Source organism: Lonchura striata, chromosome 13 (assembly GCF_046129695.1).
Source record: "Lonchura striata isolate bLonStr1 chromosome 13, bLonStr1.mat, whole genome shotgun sequence".
Taxonomy (NCBI): domain Eukaryota; kingdom Metazoa; phylum Chordata; class Aves; order Passeriformes; family Estrildidae; genus Lonchura; species Lonchura striata.
In genome coordinates this window covers 19,749,186-19,768,169 of record NC_134615.1, presented here as the reverse complement: position 1 = coordinate 19,768,169, position 18,984 = coordinate 19,749,186, and the positions used below count along the sequence as shown (strand labels likewise).

General features: G+C 39.3%; 1 protein-coding gene across 2 annotated transcripts in view; it reads right to left on the bottom strand.

Moving 5' to 3' along the window:
• The window catches only part of CDH13 (cadherin 13), a 462,820-nt gene that overhangs the window by 360,969 nt on the left and 82,867 nt on the right, over positions 1-18,984 (bottom strand). For both annotated transcript variants that reach the window (XM_077786380.1, XM_077786379.1), the window contains exon 2: positions 14,240-14,351. In XM_077786380.1, the coding sequence (XP_077642506.1) occupies positions 14,240-14,351 (112 nt within the window). The remainder of the gene's footprint in view (positions 1-14,239; positions 14,352-18,984) is intronic.

Below are 18,984 nucleotides of genomic sequence, written 5' to 3'. Positions count from 1 at the left end.
TGTGGCCAAGCCAGGTATAAATTATGACAGGCCCACATGGATTACAGATGATTTGAAGGAAATCAAAGGCATTAATTTTAATACGGTGCTTTGTCTCTCTTAAATGCCACTCGTACTTTCTGTAACAGCAACCACTAAAAATCAATGACCAGAGACCCCTGTGTGCTCCAGAGCTGCTAACCCCTGGAATTTCAGCCAAAGGAAGAGCCACAGACCCAGCTTCCACACTCCTCTGCCACACACAGCATCTGCAGGAGCCTCCTTCAACAAAATTTGTAATTAAAAAGTGTAAATATTTTTTACTTTCAAAGTCTGTTCTAAAAGTGTCTTCCTGAAAGCTCCAGCCAGGGTTCACAGTGCCCTGCTAGAATATCATTCTCATAGTCTGGTTTTTTTTCTTTTTTTGTACACTAATCAGTTGGATACAGCTGAAATTGTTCCTGCAAAAGGGAGCTGGCACAGCTTGCTGGTTTAGGAGAGTTTTCTGTGTGCGTGCTCCAGCAGCTTAGAGCAAGCAGGGCAGGTGGACTGGAGCCTTCCAGATCCTGCTGGAATTCTGGAGCTCCTGGTTGCATGAAGAACATGAGGTCTTCCCCCTCCAGTGTATGGCTTTGTTATTCTAGAACATCTATGGTGAGAGCCACAAGACAGATATTGAGGTGCTAGAGTGTGGCCAAGGGGCAACAGAGCCAGGAAGGGTCTGGGGCCCAAATGTGAGGAGCAACAGCTGAGGATGTTTTGCCTGGAGAAAAGAAGGTCCAGGGGAGATCTTTTTGCTCTCTACAAGTCCCTGAAAGGAGGTGGAGCCAGGTAGGGTCAATCTCAAAATTAACAAGTGATGGGGAAAGAGTAAATGGCCACAAATTGTACCAGGGAAGGCTTAGATTGGTGTTAGAAAAAATAGCTATACTGAAAGGGTTACTAAGCATTGAAACAGGATTTGCAGGGCAGTGGCTGGGTCCCCATGCTTGGAGGTGACACTTGGATTTAGTGATGGGGTGATGGTTGGACTCGATGTCCTTAGGGAATTTTCCAACCCAAAATCCATCATTCTGTGTAGCAGCACCGCATGCACAGCAGAGCTAACATGTAAGACTTGAAAGAGATGGAAAATTGAATCAAAATGCTGATTATGCTTTCAATAACATGGCAATAGCTCAAGTCAAACCTCAGCCAGCTCTCAGGGAAGTCAATGAGAGTTGTTTCATTGAAATCAAACGATGTGTGATTAGGTCCTCACAGAATTATGTGTAATACCATATTCAAAACTGTGAAGAGTTTCAGGTTGACATCTAAAAGCTCATTTTCCATCTGGAATTCTGTAATGAAGCTACTGCAAAAGAAGAATCAATACATAATTCAGTACAGCGCAGAGATTGTTATAAAGGGTTATTGAATATAGCTCCACAATTGTGGATAAAAAGAATGAAATCCCTCATTGTTTCAGTTGTGCTGTACTGACTTCTACCAAATACAAAAAATAAAAAAAGCCGTTCCAGATTTCAAAGTGGAAAAAAAAACTGTAAAAGCAATAACAGCAGGGTTTTTTACAAAAAGGGGGTAGAGCAGGGGAAAAAAAGTTCCTAAATCTCAAGATAAATTTTAGTTTTGAACACTAACAACAACCTATAATTTAGTTTTTTGTGAAGTGTGCCAGGACAGGGTAGGAAAGTGTTTCTTAACTTAGTTTGCCAATTTTCCTTTCAGGCTAGTACTGTTATTGATAATATCCATCACAATTCTTTGTCTTCCCAACAGGCTGGCAGAAATATCTGAGTAAGTGCTGACTCACACACCTCAACACCTCCCTGTCAAAGTTAATCTGAAATTGATTTTACTTTCCAGAGGTAAAACAGAACTGCATGAAGTCAGCTACAAATGGCATTGGCAGATCAGTGTTCAGCACTTTTTATAATTCCTCTAAGATTTCATGACCACACCTCAACAGCTTCTAACAAACTCTTGCAACCTTCAGATCAAAATTGTCAATTTTAATTCTATATTTTTGGGGAGGAAAATTAATGTATATTTCCCCCCTTTCATTCAGTGTCTGTAATCCTTCTAATTAGGTGATTTTTTAGCACAGAATTGGAAGGGAAGCAAACAGAACATTATTGGTGTTCATTGCATCAGACTTTGCAGAGCTCAGGTTCGCCAGCGGAAGTGGCAGAAACCATCACCTTTTAAAGCAGGGCAGAAAAGGAGCTTTGAGATCAGGAGAATTTATCAGAATAAGATGCCGCTCATCAAAAATTCTTCTTTAAAGATAATTTGTTCATGCTTGTTTCATTCCCTTCTTTCAAGGGGAGATGCTGCATTGTGCTCGGGCCGTGCTTTTCCCCATTTCTAGGGACCCCTGTGACTGATCAGATAAGAATATCCTCTCCTTCCTGCCCTGACAGGGTTGGTGGAGAGCCAAGAAGCCCTCCCTGTCCAAAGCCTAAATAAGCCCCTGACATTTCCTGTTCACTCTCTTTCCCCCAACCTCATGGAATAAAGAAGCTGGACAACCACATCAGGGTGAGAGACTCTTTTGGGTCTTTGCCCATCTCCTGATGTTCCTCCCCTCAAGGCCTCATATCTCTGGGCTAGCCTGATAATTTGGGGCTGAGAGAGGGTAGAAACATCAGGGAGATTTCTCTGCTTTTTCCTATCTGAAGTCTCCAAAACAAATGAATCAGTCTCCTCCAAACCTGAGGAAGCAAATGCTCTCTAAATCCACTGAGACCTCCTGGAAATCCACCACCAGCAGTGAGTTACAACCTTGAGCTTTGCTCTGAAAAATGAGTGAAAGAGTGAAATTCCAACCACTCCTGTCTCCCACACAGGCTGAGGCAGCACCAGGCAGGACTAAACTGTGTGGTTGGGTACTGCAGGGAATGGCACCTCCTGCCTTTATGGGTTTAAAAACACCACCAAAACCACCAAAATCAACCGAACCCCACCAAAACAAACATAAACACAGAATAGAGCCCCCAGAGCAACTTTCAGGCCAATACAGAAACCTCTGCTTCTCTTCCTCTCCCCTCCCCTCCCTGTGACAGTCTGTGAGAGTTTTTGTGCAGTCTTTTGAGTTTTACACAGTGTTTTCTTGTTGAGGCTTTCCTGGGGGCTTTACTTGAACCTACACCTGGCCATATTCCCAGGAGACTGAAATATTAGCTGGGCATATAAGCTTGTATTTTATCCTTCTTGTTGCTCCTTTCTGTTGAAAGAGTTTTCTTTAGATGGATTAATTACGAGTGGATTGAAGTAGTTGTTTCAATCCCTCCTCACCCTGAGTGTTTATATTTTTAGTGCTTTAAATCAATCAATGAATAGATAAAACCATGAAAAGCATCAGTGATCTCAAGATAAGTATTTTTCTAGGTATTTTAATAAATATTCAGAGAGCTGGAGCTGGAACTTGCTTGTGCTCTCTAAGTGACCTTTGCAGGCATTATTTCTGGAAAGAAGCACTCAGGATGAAGCATGGAACACTGAATCTTGAGTGAAGATTGATGGTCCCACCACTCCTAAACTGGCAAACCTCAGTTAAAACTCATCAGGTGCTTTCCCAGAGGACAAACAAAGCTGAGGCTGCCTCTGAGTTCTCTAAACCCCAAGCTTTAGCAGGAAGACTGTTATAGACCTGGCTTTAGCGACCTGTAGGAATAGTAAATCTCAACAGAAAACGATTTTACCACCTTTACCCATAACCTATCATTTTCAATCTGGCTGCGTTAAATCCAAACTTTAATCTAATTGAACAAATATTTATCTCTTTATTAAACTATTAAATCTGTCAGTTCTCCTGAGGTCAGTGCCAGCTGGTCCCTCCAGCCATGCTCAGCATCCTGAGGCTCTCACCCACACACTGCCAGCAGCAGCTGCAGCACCAGCCCCCGCACCTATTTCCAGAGCTCAGCCCTACCCACATCTGTTATATTTAAGAAGTCATTAAGAGAACATTCAAAAGACCAGTCTAGACTTGTTTGATCAGTTACCTAAAATCCAGTAGCCCTTGCAGACAGGAAGGATGAGAGTTTTGGCACAGGCTTGTGCAGAAAAACTCAATTTCAGCAGGAGCAGCACTCACCCATGGAAATTGAGCTCCGTGCTGTACCTATGGTTCTGAGCATAATCAGCCCAAATCATCTGTTTCAGCAGAGAAAACTCATGTGCTGGGAAACTCTCACACCTTTCCTTTTGCATGGCTGCATAGGGAGCAGCCTCCTCACAGCTCAGCCTGAGCCTTTCCCAAAGGACATTCTGTGCAAGAAAATCTGGTGCTGGAGATGAGAGGATCTTTGCCTCTGCAAGGTTCTGGAGAGTGGGCAAGGAACTGAAATTAAGGTGCTGTTTAAATCCCTTCTAAATCAGGATATCAAGCACAGCTAGAGCACCAGGAAGAGTTAAGTCAAACGTGTCCAGCCCTCGTTCATCACTGGAGTAATTTCATTTCAATTAATTACCAGTGCTAACTCCAGTCAGTATCAGACAGTTCTGGGAAGTGATGCTGACTTATAAAAACAGCAGTAAGTAGTCAATGCCCAATGTTTTCAGAAGCATTACAATTAATAGATTTATTTTGGAAGTGTTACAGCTTCTATATTTCAGCTTCTTTGAAATTTATTGGAGAAGCTATTAAAGGCAGTGTCTCAAAGAATAAAAGTAAAGTGCCAGAAGTAATAATATCATTTTAAATAAAATTTCATATTTTGATTTACATTGAATTGACAGAAGCTGCTATTCTATTATGCCAAAAAGCTTCTGCCTACCTGCATGAGATCTGACTGATTTCTCAGAAGAAACACCAAATCTTACAGAACATTTGGAGAGTTGCATTTTCTTATTAATCAGAAGAGTGAACTCATCAGCTCTGTTATTAAAGATAATTTTAGACCCTTTGCTCTGTCACAAATGTAACTTTTAAAAATTTAAATGAAATTAGCTCTTTGGTTGCAAATTGCTCCGTATAACTCTGACAATACTGCTTTCATTGCTCTAGAAAAATATTATAAAATCACTATTTCCTATATTTTTTTATTACGCACTTGAGTGGTTCCTTCATAAATACAAACCAGGATGAATAAAAATTCCAGCTAGAGGAGCCTTGATTAAAAACACCAAAAAGATCCCCAAAAAGCAGAGCAATAGTAACTGGCCAGCCAAATCATAGGCAGCTGAGCTTGTGGTTTTTCATTCAGTCAAAATGAATCCCTGAGAAATTCTTGACTACAATATTGAATATCTGCCCTCCTACCCCCATAATTTTTGTGTGCATTCAGCATCACCTTTGAACACAGATATAACATGGTGTGAAACATCACGTCAAAATTTAGGGAAGAAGAGATTTTAGCAACTTCGCCTGTCAGCAAAGAGCAAAGGAAAAATGTTTCAGGTCACACAAAGGCAACCTGTAAACTTGGCATTCAGACAACTTCAAATTTTCCTTTAATCATGGTATATTTAAAGTGTCCTTGTGTTTATGGCTTCAAGTCCATTTCATAAAAAAGCAAAGGTGACATTTATTAACTATGCTTATTATATATTAAATTAACAACAAGAGAAGACCGGGAGCACGCTATTCATCATCTTTGCCTGATGACAGAACTAGAAATACTGTGAGCTGCCATGCCACAACTCAGGGACTATTTCAGCCATAATTAAGCAGAAATGCATTTGGATTTGTGACCATTTCTGGTGTTTCTACACCTCACAGCCAGTCCTGCTGCCCCTTTCAGCAGTGCTTAAAACAATTTCTGTGTAAGGTTTTCGCTTTTATCTGTATGGGCTGCCACTGAAATAGCAAAATAGTAGCTTTCAAGGTGAATTTCAGTTCAGAATATCAATAAAGATTGTTACTGGTCCATAAAAATATAGGATGTAATATTGTTCCTAAAAATCAAACTTATTTAGGCCTAGCTGTATACAGCTGGACTTAAATATATGCTGAAATTAAGCACATGCAAATTGGTTTGAAAAAGTGATAAATTAAGAGCTGCATTGACATTCCCATACAAAACGGGCACGGACTGTCCTGATCCGTTCCTCCTCTTCCCCACCTCGTTCTGCTCTGACCTGCAACAGGAGAAAGGAGCCCCTGGCCCAGGTGCAGCTCACACAGGAGACTGTCACAACACTGCAGCAAAGAAGGGCTTCAGAGGGGATGGGTGGGCACTTAAATTTGGCTTTTCTGGCAGAAGAAACAAGCTGACTTTTATCCATCAGCATTTCCCGTGGGGTTTGGGCAGCATCCTTTACCCCAAGCCTCACAGCAGCATTGATTTCCCCAAGACATGAAAAAGCCATGAGAAGGTTCTTCCAACAATGCAGCATTTCTGTACTAGGACCAGGAGATGGTTCAGGGAACCAAACACACCAATATCACACATATTTGCTGTCCACACAAGCACGTTGCTGTGCTTTTTCCAAAAGTTAAAGTATCATAAGTACACTGTTTCCATAATTTCTTGAATTGTGCTTCCCACTGTATTCTTTTAAACTGAAGTTATGTTTTTGTATAGGTTGGTGTTAATGTTTTATGAAGGTCAAATTATAGTTGTCCCCCTACTGTTTTATTGTAAGTGTTGAGAGCTGGCACTGTAATTAAAATTCCAGCTAAATAACGCCTGCAGGGGTCCTACTTGTAACCAGGCAATTTGGGTTTTTAGCAGACCAGAGCACATTTTGTGTTTCCTGTTTCACTGCCACACAAAGGTAAACAAAACCCGTGTGCCTTAATACATTTGCAGAAACAACGTTTCCTATCAGTGTGGTTAGTGGAGAATAATATATTTAATTATAGAATACAATAACAAATGAATAAAAAATGCACCCATTTCCTACAACCTTGCTTTACACTATTTTAGGAAAAGTCCAAGGCAAGAAAATCCGGTTTATACACGAAGCCAGATCCAGCCAGAGCACTCACAACGCTATTGATAAGGGAGAAAAATTCACAATTTGCTCTTCAGTAAAACCAACCCGACTCCCTGGCAGCAGAATGGTCCTGTGCATCAAGGAGATTATCACTTACTTCAGCCTAACCTGCTTTTAGGTTCTGGCACTTGCCAGCAAGTGTTTCAAAGTGTCAGAGATTTCCCAGTGCTGGCTCCAGCTTCAGGGAGGAATTTCTCTTCTGCTACTGACTACCTGTAAAGCTGCTCCAGCAGTGTCTCCGTTTTGCTGCCTTATTAAAGGCCCCTCAGTTCTGCTTCAGTTCTCTCCACAGCTGAGAGACAAAGGTTGCACTGGGTTTTTTATTGCTTTTATTTAAAAAAATAAACAAATCAAAGTGAGTATTGTAAGTGGAATTCTTGTCTAAAAAAGCAACATCCCAGATTACTATGAGAATCTTTTAGGTCTTCCCAAGGCTCCTATTTTTATTTTAATTTGTTTTAAAGGAATTCTTTGGTAAAGGAATTTCAAATTTTGTTGAAGATAATCCCTTACAGGCAGGGATTCTTATTTGAGCAAATCCTACCCTTTGCCTGGGCTGATATTTTTTCAGGGATTTGAAAAACACAAGACAAGCATTTCAGTTAATATTCACATCACAGAGTATGACATGCACTTACTGCCCTATCTACAGGTTCACTTGCCTGCCCCAGAAGCAGCAGGTACAAGGCATACAAATATGCACAAAGTCATTCCAGACAGACCAGAGTTTTCAGAATCAATCCATTAAAAGTTACTTTTTCTTTCCCTTCTCTAGAGGAAAAAGTTCAGGTGGATAGGCTGAACAGAGGCATAAAACAAAATCAGAGCATTAGCCTCCAGCTAGAAAAATCCCCCAATCTAAGAAATTTCTGAAAGACTTTCTGAGTTTACAGCCACTGGTACTTATTCTCAAGGCAAGACTGAGAAATCCCATGGTACAGGAAAGCTGTGTGAAAAGGAGATGTGTCCATTAAAGCAGACAGACTGCTCTGTCTGAAAAGGACTGATTTAAATAAGCAAAGGGAAAGAAAAACTGCAAGTTGAAGCATGATCATAATTACATTAGAAAAGTTATAATTTGATTTGGATTAACAGAGAGAAATCCTAAAAGCTCAGAATTAATTGTGAACTACATCTACAATTATTTTCAAGAATACTTGCATGCTTTAAGATATCATTAACTTAAATGAGATTCTATGTTTAAAGGAAGATTTAACCTCACATACTCCCATTAATTCTCACTAAATGTCCGCACTGCACTTTGAAATGTAATGGAAAAGGTTAGCTGGCCATGATTCTTTTGAATGGTGCTTTGCTAAGATCCTCAAATTAAAAGTCTTGTCAGAAAGGCAGCCTGTGAAAATACCAAGTAATGTTCAACAGAAATGCATTAATGTCTCAGTGTGGGGTGATTTGCATCTCTTTGTCACACATGGACAAAGTTTGCTCCTGACAAAGCTGGGCTGGTGCTGGATCCTCTCCAGCGTGACCCCAGCTCTAACCTAAAACCAGAAATCTCATCTCCCTACCTCTCATTTCCTCCCCAAGATGACCCTGTTAAAATGTTGCCAGCCACAAGCAATCAGTGTCAGATTATTTGCTGATGGAGTTGGCCTAAACTAAGCCATCTGCATTTTCCTAAAAGTGGTTTTGGCCTTCCAGCATATTTCTACACCTGCAGAGAAGGAGCTGCCTCGTGGCCTGCGTGGGTAATGGGTTCAGGAGTAATAGCATGGTTAATTTGATTTTTTTGTTGTTCTGAAATTGCCAACTGGAAATGAGCAGAGAAGTCTTCCCCTGAAGCACCTGGGGACATTATTAATACAAGGTTTGCACTGCAGTGAGGAAGAGACCCAACCTGCTAATACCGAGCAGTTGGCCATTGATTTAGATTATTAGGAGAACAGCTGGCATGTTTCAGCCAACCAAAGCCCACACGTATTTCAAAAAAGTATTAGCTGTGAAATATTATGGTTTTTGGAAAGTCTCCAGAAACAAATTAAACCTCAAACCAAGTAATCTGCTACTTTTATCTTCCTAAATCCAGACCAAACTGCTAACAGAGCATTCACTGTCACTGCAAAGATCCTCAGCACTTTTCATGTGAGTTTACTTGTTTTGGTTTGTTTTTTAAACAGGATTGTGTGGCTTTTCTCAACAAAACAGACAAGAAACTTTGGGTTTAGATCCTCATTTCCTCCACCTTGGAATTAAAATGCAAGGAGGAGGTTTCACCCACACATATGCCTTTCCCTCTGTTATTCCACAAGAGCTGACTGCACCCCTGAGAGGTTTTGATTCAGCCCAGAAGATGTTTTTCAGAGATTAAATAATCCTTTCATTCTGCTCAGTGTAATGTCCTATCTTTGCAAACACTAGTTTAATTTAATGTATATGCATAAAAATCAGTCTGTTTTTGACTGCTTCACCCTCAGGTCCTGGAAGCTTTTGGGAGGGAATTGTCTGACCACCTGTTACTCAACAACTATTCTCTCCTACTTTGTTCTGTTTCAGTTATGTGTGAAAGCAGTTAAACAGATGATGTGATATTGTTGTGCTACAACATCAATCTGCATGGATCTATTCAGAGGCACATTTAAGATATTCTGCATTATTTAGTTATAATATGTATTCCCAGAAAATATTCTCCCTCTGTGTAGGAGTTCAGCAGCAATCTTCAATTAGAAGACAATGCATGAGGTATTTAGGTGCAAAAGGCTCTTCCTCACCCTGCCTCCACAAGCATGTAGTAGTAAAGTTCCCAACCTCCCACTTTAAAACTTTCACAACTTTGCAACCTTTTTGCACAGAGCCCCAGACATTTCCTGGAACTTTACATACATGAGTTTGGCTTCCTTTGGCCATTTAAATGTGCTTAAGATGTGTTGCTTCAAATCCTGACTAATGTTTCTGTCCACATGGAATAAGAGCTCCAGGTGCCGTATCTTAACCATGTACCCAAGTGTCAGATTGAAGCTTTAATATTCAAATTCTATCCATGCAGATGAGCCCATTAAGGTATACATTTTAGGGCATAACCCTACCTGGGTAGGAAAGTTGAATACCTTTCCATTAAACTTGCTCCCTCATGCCAAGGAATGGGAACCAAGTCATTTTTCAATATCTTCTGAAGCAGGTTCTTAACACAGAGAGCAATTTAAGTGAATTGAAAGAAAATTGAAGATGTTTGTAAAACTCAAAATGCATTAAAAACTTCTTCATTTTGAAAAGCCACAACACTGTTTCAGCAAGGACACACAGAATAGATGGAGAATCCACAGTTATATTGCTATTAGTCAGAAGCCCAGACAGTTTTCCCTGCAAGAAATTGCTAAGCTTAAATTTTACCTTGCTTGAACATGTTCTTTTGCAAGCTACAACTACCATGTGCAATCCCAATTACCCAAACCCTGCAATATTCAGCACGAAGAGTTAACAGTCACATCCAAACCCCGTGTCAGAGCCCTGCCAGAAGAACACAGGGGCTGAATGAGGCTGCCAGGGCTCTGTGCAGGGTGTGGGGAGAGGGAAGAAGGGGGGATGGACAAAGTGGGTGTGATAATTCCAGGATCAGAATGAGCAGGAGGGGAACAGCACCACTTTTGGTAGCATGAAAGAGGCACAGGAGGAGGTCATCTGTACAATCAGCTGGCATGGAATCAGTGGGAAGGGTGGATGTGATAAATCACAGCTCTCACATGGCATCAGCTCAGAATCAACAGGAAATATTTGGATGTGGGCACGACCAGGGCCATGATCTCTGTGCACACAAAGATCTAGGAGGAGGAATGATCTTCTCTGATCTTTCCACAGGCCTTATTTAGTTTGAACAAAGTAAATCTTGTTTGAGGCCACAGCTTTGCCAGATAATTGAAAACCTGCTTTTAAGCATTAATAAGTGCACTAAGATATTTCACATCATATGAGTAAGCAGTGATTTTGATATGGTTTAATAGAAAGCTCTCTGTTAAAATCCACAGAACAAAATGTACCCAAATGCAAACAGACAAAGGAGGCTCTGAACAGGCAATCTATCACGCAAGAGACACAAGAGTTCAGCCATTAATTAACATCCAAATTAGAGCTTTTCAAGTAAGGGTCAAAACTTCCTTTGTTTTGACATTTAAAACACTGGCAATGCCTTCCCCAGTTTAGTATGCACAATGCATCACCTCGTGCTTTATGTTAATTGCCTCCATTATTCAAGTGCACTATTTGATTCATTGTCAATTAAAAATACCCCCAAAAGCCAAGCCCGATGTGTGTTAAGTATAAACGTGATTAATGGAACACAATTACATTCCCACGTTTGTTGAGTCTGATTAGGAACTTTCCCTCAGCCCAGCGTGACAGAGCCCTGTCACTGCCAGTGACCTGCCAGCCTTGGCAGGGACAGGAGTTTCATGGCCACAAGTGCTTCTGACAGGTAAAACCTGTAATTAAATGCTGTCAATTAGCACTTCATCAAGAATGTAAAAATCTTGATGATCTTCTCTATTGAATTGCAAAGATAGTCCTAGGTGTAAAGTAAAAAAAAAAAAATCTATAAAGAAGGAAAAAACAGTGACACAACTGTTAGAATAATAATTATGTGGACATAATTACTGTTTCCAAAAAGTCACTCCATGGATCTTTCCCCACTGCATCAAGGAAGCATCTGGTTCTGCACACAGAGGAAAAAATTAGGCAGAACAAAAGTAAAAGAGCAATGCCTTATATTGTTTATGGTTATAGAAAACACAAGTCATAAGGAGATCTGAAGGGGTCTGAGGGGAAAAAAATATGGGCCAAACAGGGACAAAGAAATGGTCAAAGTCTGGAGGTTAGTACTAAATGACATGCAAGAGCAAATAAATAAATAAGAATTAAAAAGCCACTTCAGCCTGAGCACGATGAGAGAAAAACTAATAGTAACTGAATACCAGTGAAACAAATAGGAAGGAGAATATGCACACATAGCTGGACTTGTTATGGCCAGCTTATAAGTAGGCTTTAATAAAAATTGCTACAAATCACAACAAGAAATAAGATAAAATTCTGTACCCTCAGTATGGTCTACTCTTCATTCTTCCCATCAGTAAATGTAAAATATAATTAACACTGCCATATGTAGAAGTAATAAATACAGAAGAACCAATCACAAGCTATATTTAATTACAAGGGAGATGCTAGCAATGAAACGTACAGTAGGTTCTTGTTTAAATTGAAAAAGAAAAAAAAGAAAAAGACTGTATTATTGCACTTCAGAAAAGAATTAAGGAGCTCCTTGGCTTATTGAGGACTACAAAAACAATCACTGCTATAGGCCTGGTTTACATATTTGCCCTATTAATTTACACAGCCCTGGTAAGCCTCGCATTTCTATGCAACTGCTCAATTACACTGCTCTTGGTAATGGGCATAAAAGGATGCAAGAGCATGCAAAGTTTATTCAAACAGACAATTAAAATTATCGATTCTGTTGACAGCTGAAATGAAGGAACTGTGCTGAGGTTTAATGGTGTTGCATGAAGGACACCCTGTTTGTGGGTGATTGAATTAACCAGGATCACGCGTCGACAGACTGCCTCTGTCCAACACTGCACATTAGGCCAATTTACTCTCTGCTTATTAAAATAATTTAATTCCAGAGATTGTTCCCAGGCATTTCTGAGTCTCTTCCTGCTCTTGCCTCCTCCTCTCACTAATGATGGCATCTTAATTATTGTGCTCATTTCACACCACTGCAAATGGCTGGGTCACCACAGAGCAGCCCAGTCAGTTTGGCTGAACCAACCCATCCTTTGGGTGATCCTCTCCAAATCAGCAGATCTGGCCAGACACACTACAGCCTCAAAGCTCTGAAGCAGAAAAGACATTCAACAAAGTTTGTTTGTATTCAATTTAGCACCAGTTTATACATATTTCTTCTTTTAGTAGGTCTTAAAATCCCTTCTCTTATTAAATCTCTTATGTTCTAAGAATTTCAACTTCTAGCCATGTAGGAATAATGTGTTTGACAACTCCAAAATAAGAATTCCAGAGAAAACGAAATATCCCAAAGAAATAAGTTTGAAACCTCTTTCCTAAGCTGAACAACAATCTCACATCTCTGACTAGTATTACTACTCGTGATCTGAAGTTCCTGTGAAAAAGCAGCTCAGACTAAGCAACATATCAAAATGCTGAGACTAAAAATGTTATCCTAGAGGTTTATTTTAGTACCTCCAAAGGCTGAATGACTTAAGTTTAAGAGAGTTGTTTCAATAGACTTTGGCAGCTAATTCTGACATTTCATTTTGAGAAGTTAATGCTATTTTAAAGTGAATTTGCACAGATTACACCTTCATCTGAAGTGAAAATACATCAGTGTGTAGCAGGGATATCTGGATGGAACTGGGCTGAGAAATGTGTGCATTTGGTGAGTAATATTGGTTTGCATTTCTTGGTTCCACCAAGCTATGGGATGTATCCCACTGTAGGACCCAGACATTGCACATAGGAGCCAAGCACTACTGCCCAGTGCTGCACACCAGCAGCCAAGCACAACAAAGAAATCTTAGTAATAAATATCACATGGAAAAATGCAGGTGTGTTTGGAAGTTATGAGAATAGCAACACTTAAATCTTTTTTAAGTCTTTAAAGATACCAGTCATTGGATAAAGCACCACGTCTGTTTGACAGGGCTGAAATCCCAAAGCCCCAAAATGGAATGAACAGTTTGTAACCCTGAAGTACTGGAATGAGCTAACACCAGAACTGAAAAACTGTAAAACCTCCTTCAGTTTAATGCTTTGGGTGTACAGTGCCAGATTGGATTTTATAATGTGACACCTGCTCAATGGAAATATACTGAATATTCCACTTGTGTGACACTTTACTATCACTGATGATCTCAAACTCCTTCCAGCCTCTGAGTTTCATGCAAAGACTTGGACTTACATCAGCTATAAATGTTTTCAAAATACAAACTTCTAAATCTGAGATGCAGAAATAATATAATAAAGACGTTGATGGGCAAGTCCTGATTTCAAACTCATAGGTAAGACTATTTTTTAAAAAATTTAATTTTTAAGAAGTGTCTGATTCTAGGTTTTAACAATATTCACATAACCTTAAAGATTATATATTGTGTTTTGCTATTTCTCATACATGAAACAGAGTGAAGTCTGTAGAGACACAGGATTAATGCAGGGGAACTCAGACTGAATCATGGCAATATCCAAAATCTTAGGTACAAAACAAAAAAATAGCTTTCTGATAAATGGCAGGAATGAAATTAATACATAAACAATTCTGATTTTTGCACAATAATAATATATGAAAACAACATACGGTTCAGAATCAGCCGGTCCTCTGTGAATTGAAATGGCTTTTCTATATAAAAAACCTTCTGCTGGAATCCAGGCACACATTCTAAATCTTCTGCACATGCAAGTAGCAGAACCTGAGGGGGAAAAAAACAGAAATAGACTTTTAACATCTACTCCTTCATCCATCATGCTGGCTTCTGGGAACTGTAGCGGGATTAGGCTCAGTGCTCATAAAACAAAACATTGGGGTCCATACTCATAAAACAAAATATCTATCACATCACACTCCCCCTTCAAACCTTGCTGAACAATTTTTATGTAAGGTTTTTGCTTTTATATATATGGGCTGGCATTGAAATTACAAAATAGTAGTTTTCAAGGTGAATTTCAGTTTAGAATATCAATAAAGATTGTTACTGGTCCATAAAAATATAGGATGCAATATTGCTCCTAAAAATCACATTTATTTAGGCCTATCTGAATATGGCTGGACCTAAATATAGGCTGAGATTAAGCACATGCAAATAAATTTGAAAAAGTGATAAATTAAGAGCTGCAAATCCGTCTCAAAGTTGATCACCAAGTTGTAGAAGAAATTCTATATTCAAGGGTAAAGTCTCACGTACAGAAATTTCATTTCTGAAATAAATTCTTTTCTAGCAAGTATAAACTGTTTTTTTTTCTTTCTCTCTAAGCCACAGTTTGCCCATTTTTCCTACAATCAAAAACTTGTTTACACCAAGGGAGGACTGAAAAAGAAATGTGTGCATCATGGAGGAAGTGGATCTGAAAGTTCCAGTTGAATGCAGTTTGTGTCACTGGCAGTACATGGTCACCCAAGCTCCGTGTCCCCACAGGAACATCAAAGGATGAAGCTTACAAGCAAAATAAAATTGCTTGGGAATAGGTACAATTCTAATCTCGGACTCTGAAGCTTTTTATCCCTGAATAGAGAAAACAACCTGAAGGGTTATTTTTCTTGGCAGCTGTTAAATGAGAGCATGGGGGTAAGAATGGTCAAGAAAGAAGCAGCAAGAAAAAAGAAATTACTAAAAAGTTTAAAAGGCTAAAGAGAGTGGCAAAAGGAGACAAGGTTAAGAGCAGGAAAAGCCAAATCATATTTTCCAGCCCATATATGTGTAAGTGCATTTTCAGGAGTACTTTCTGCTTTAGGACATCTAAAGGTGTTTTATAAAACCTGACTTTCAGGTGGAGCACTGACCACTCTGATCTCAAAATTGTTATGGGTAATCTGCTGCTTGTCAGGCAGCCCCGGCACAATCAACTAGACAGGGCACGTGCGGCAAGCAAGAACAAAATAAACACAGGGGTTCTCAAAGACATTTGCTCCTAAATTCAAGTGGCTCTGCACAATGGGTCTATTTACTCAAGACATCCTCAACACAAAATTACAGTTTCGGAAATAAAGTTCTTTAGGGGTAAAGTGAAGACAATTTCTCCCCAGTACTGCACCAGTGAAGGCTGAAGGCTCTTTTCTCCTTCACCAGCTCAGGTGACAACAGCACTCTCCCTTCTCCCAGCATACCAGCAGCATCTCTCATCTCCACTCCCTTACCATCCAAGCCTGCTGATCCTGATCCCAAAGAGATGTCCTGCAATATTTTAACAGCTGCATGTTTCCCTATTCCCCGCCACCCACAATCCATTTGCTAAATCAGTGATACATTTAAAGTCCAGTGTGATCCCATTTACAAACTCTAAAGGCAGCAATGGCCCACCTATTCTGCATTAGTTTTTCTTATGGGAGCCAACTGCTGCATCATTTGTTTCATGTCAGACTATTGCTACAAAAGCTTGGCCAGAAGTGCCAGCAGACTGCAAGAAACAGCCAGAATATTTCATGGCAATTAATCTGGTGGAAGGCAAACACAACAGATGGACACCTTTGCTTCCATCCTGTCCTGCTTCACCTTGGTCCCTTGGAAGGATTAACCAAGAAGAAGAGAAAGATTTAAAGAAATACACCAAGAAAAGTACAGTACACTTGATTGCTGTTAATTTCAGTATCACACTATTCCTGCCTTTCTTAAAAAGGTTTAAAACTACAGCTCTCAATCCCTCATTCTCTTAATGATATATTGATTTTACTGGAGATTTTGAGATTGAGAATTGGACGTGTCCCCTTCAGTCTTCCAGCAGGAGATATCTATAAATGTGAACTGAGGTATTCGGAGCCTGCCCTGAAAATTGTGCATAAAGCTTGATTACTGATTGTTAAAAAAATATACCTTATATGCATTTCAATGGGCATTTGCACAGGAAGAAAGGCACACATGCATCTTTTGCACACATTTTCTGTGTGCACAGGTGCTGGTTTCAAGTACCTGTCTTTCTGACTCAGTGTTCCTGGATGAATATGCATAAAAATGCAATCATAGCAGGAGAAAACCTCTTCCCATCTCAAGATGCAAGCAAAGTTATATAATGAGTCCCCAGCAGAAAAACAGTCCAAGCCATATATCCTGAAATTTATCTACAAACTGCTCTTCTCCTAAAGGATTAACACAGCAAGTAAGAGGCCAATCATGTTCTGATCTCCCAGCTACTCAAGCCTTAAAGCTGGAACTCTTGTCTTACAGAGCTATAAATAAAAAGCCTCTTTGGACATCATCTATGGCACTGCTTAGAGATGGGAATATGTCAACTTTATCAGATTTGTGCAGTCTAAGTTGACTTTGAAATCTGGGCAATCTAAATGGGTCATGAGTTAACTTCTGTAAGCCTGGTACAGAAGGCTCAGATAATAGAGATGCAGCAAATAGAAAATGACCTTTACTCCCTCTGAAATAATTACAAGACTCAAGCTTGGCCTTGCTGTGAAATGGAACATTTTATTCCACTTGTGCAATTCCAGGCACTTTCTTCTTCTCTACATGTCAGACAAAATGTTCAATCTGTCATCACATGGACAGTTTTTAATTAATTGCATTTAAAAAGGAAAATTATTATTGTAATTTATTTTCCTCATGAAGAAACTTCTGTTGAACTAAATGTCTATCTCATTAAAATAATTTCTATAAAGGTTCTTCACACTGGGGACAGCAATCTTTAAAAATATCTTGAAAAATTAAGTCAGGGAGATATATGTTTAAGGCAAAGAGGCTTGCTCAAAGCAGAATACATTCTGAATTTAAACACCATGTAGATTTCATATTTTTTGATATAATAAAAGCTTTTATGAACTGATAGGTGCCTAAATGAAGACTTCCACTAAATACACTAAAAATAATATTTAAATGTCATATGTAGGACTCTGAAGAGACAAATATTGTTCACACAACTAGTCAAGTGCTGGGCAATTGGTACAAAAGGATCCCTCACTTGCTACCAAGACAAAAACCAAATTCTTGAATAAAAATGCTAGTTATACAGCAAACAATTTGCTCATGAAAATCTAAAAGGGTAGAAGTCCGAAAAGCAAAGCAGAGTTGTGATTACTCAGACCTACAGATCCTGTGTTCACCAACAAGCAAAATCAAAGTTTTTCATAACCTCCTGCTTTTCAGAAATATACAGAGCAAAGACTCAGTTTTAATATTCTGACAATTTTTCTTTCAGAATTTATTGTCAGCTGGTGTAAGGAAATGTCATAGTTCAGGTAACTCCTGGGCTAATTTGGCTGTGCTGGAGCTGTATTCCTGGTGAGATATCAAGCCTAAGAAACAACTTTTTTTTTTAGTTAATAAACCAGCACGCACATGCTGGTAACCTTTACTGACCTCAACATTTGCACTGAAAGCTGCTCACGTAGAATATGGTTGGAAAGCAAAAAAACAGAGCAATTTAATACCATACTGCAGAGGAAATGAATAAACTCTCTGATGCTAAAGCACCTTTGGGTATCAAAATAACAGGGTCCTTCTACCTCCTCTTCTGGTGACTGAAAGTCATCTCAGAAAGGTCTTTCTAAATATTTTGAGAATCTTTATGTTCTTTTCAACTTGCACAGTTTCAGTTTGCCCACATGCTTGCCCTGCAAATGAATTTTCTCACCTTTTGCTGTGTACACCCTCATATCTTCATTAGCCCTACCTTGAGGAGATCACCTGGCACAGGAACCCGAGCTGCAGAATATTAATTGCATTTCACACAAATTCTTATGGTGTGAAATTCATCCTTGTGTAAGGCTTTACTTAATTAGAAATGTAAATGGTGCAGACACCTGTGAAAGCCATCTGCCCAGACAGGAATTCTGCACACAATGAAGGTAAACATATCTCTTTTCAAAGGAAAATATTCTGTATGGCCACATTCTACCTTTGACTTCAGGAGAGTAATCTGAAATAAAAACAAATCAACACAGAGCACAAAAAGGAGGAGCTAAAAGTGATATCACACTCATTTTCACTAAGAGCAATAATTTCAAGAGTACAAAAATTGTGAGTCACTTCCTGAGAAATGAGTTTTTAATTCTGGTTGTTTTGTTTGACGTTTCTGGTAGGGTTGGGGGTTTTTTATCTTTTGAAGTATGGTTTGGGGGCTTCTTTTTTGGCTCATTTACTTAGAAGTGGGTATCGAAAATTTATGCTTCTGAGCTTTTCTGTGGAAACATGAGAAACAGAAATTTGCTTTTTGCATATGAAAACTTCAGATTTTCATAAGAAATACGGTGATCCTTAGAGATGAGAACTAAGAGAAAAAAGTAATCAGAATAATGAGAACTGCCAACACTGAATTAAATTGCTCATGACAAAATATTTTTATCATGTAGATTGAGATTTTTGAATCTTAAAACCTTTTCTGTGT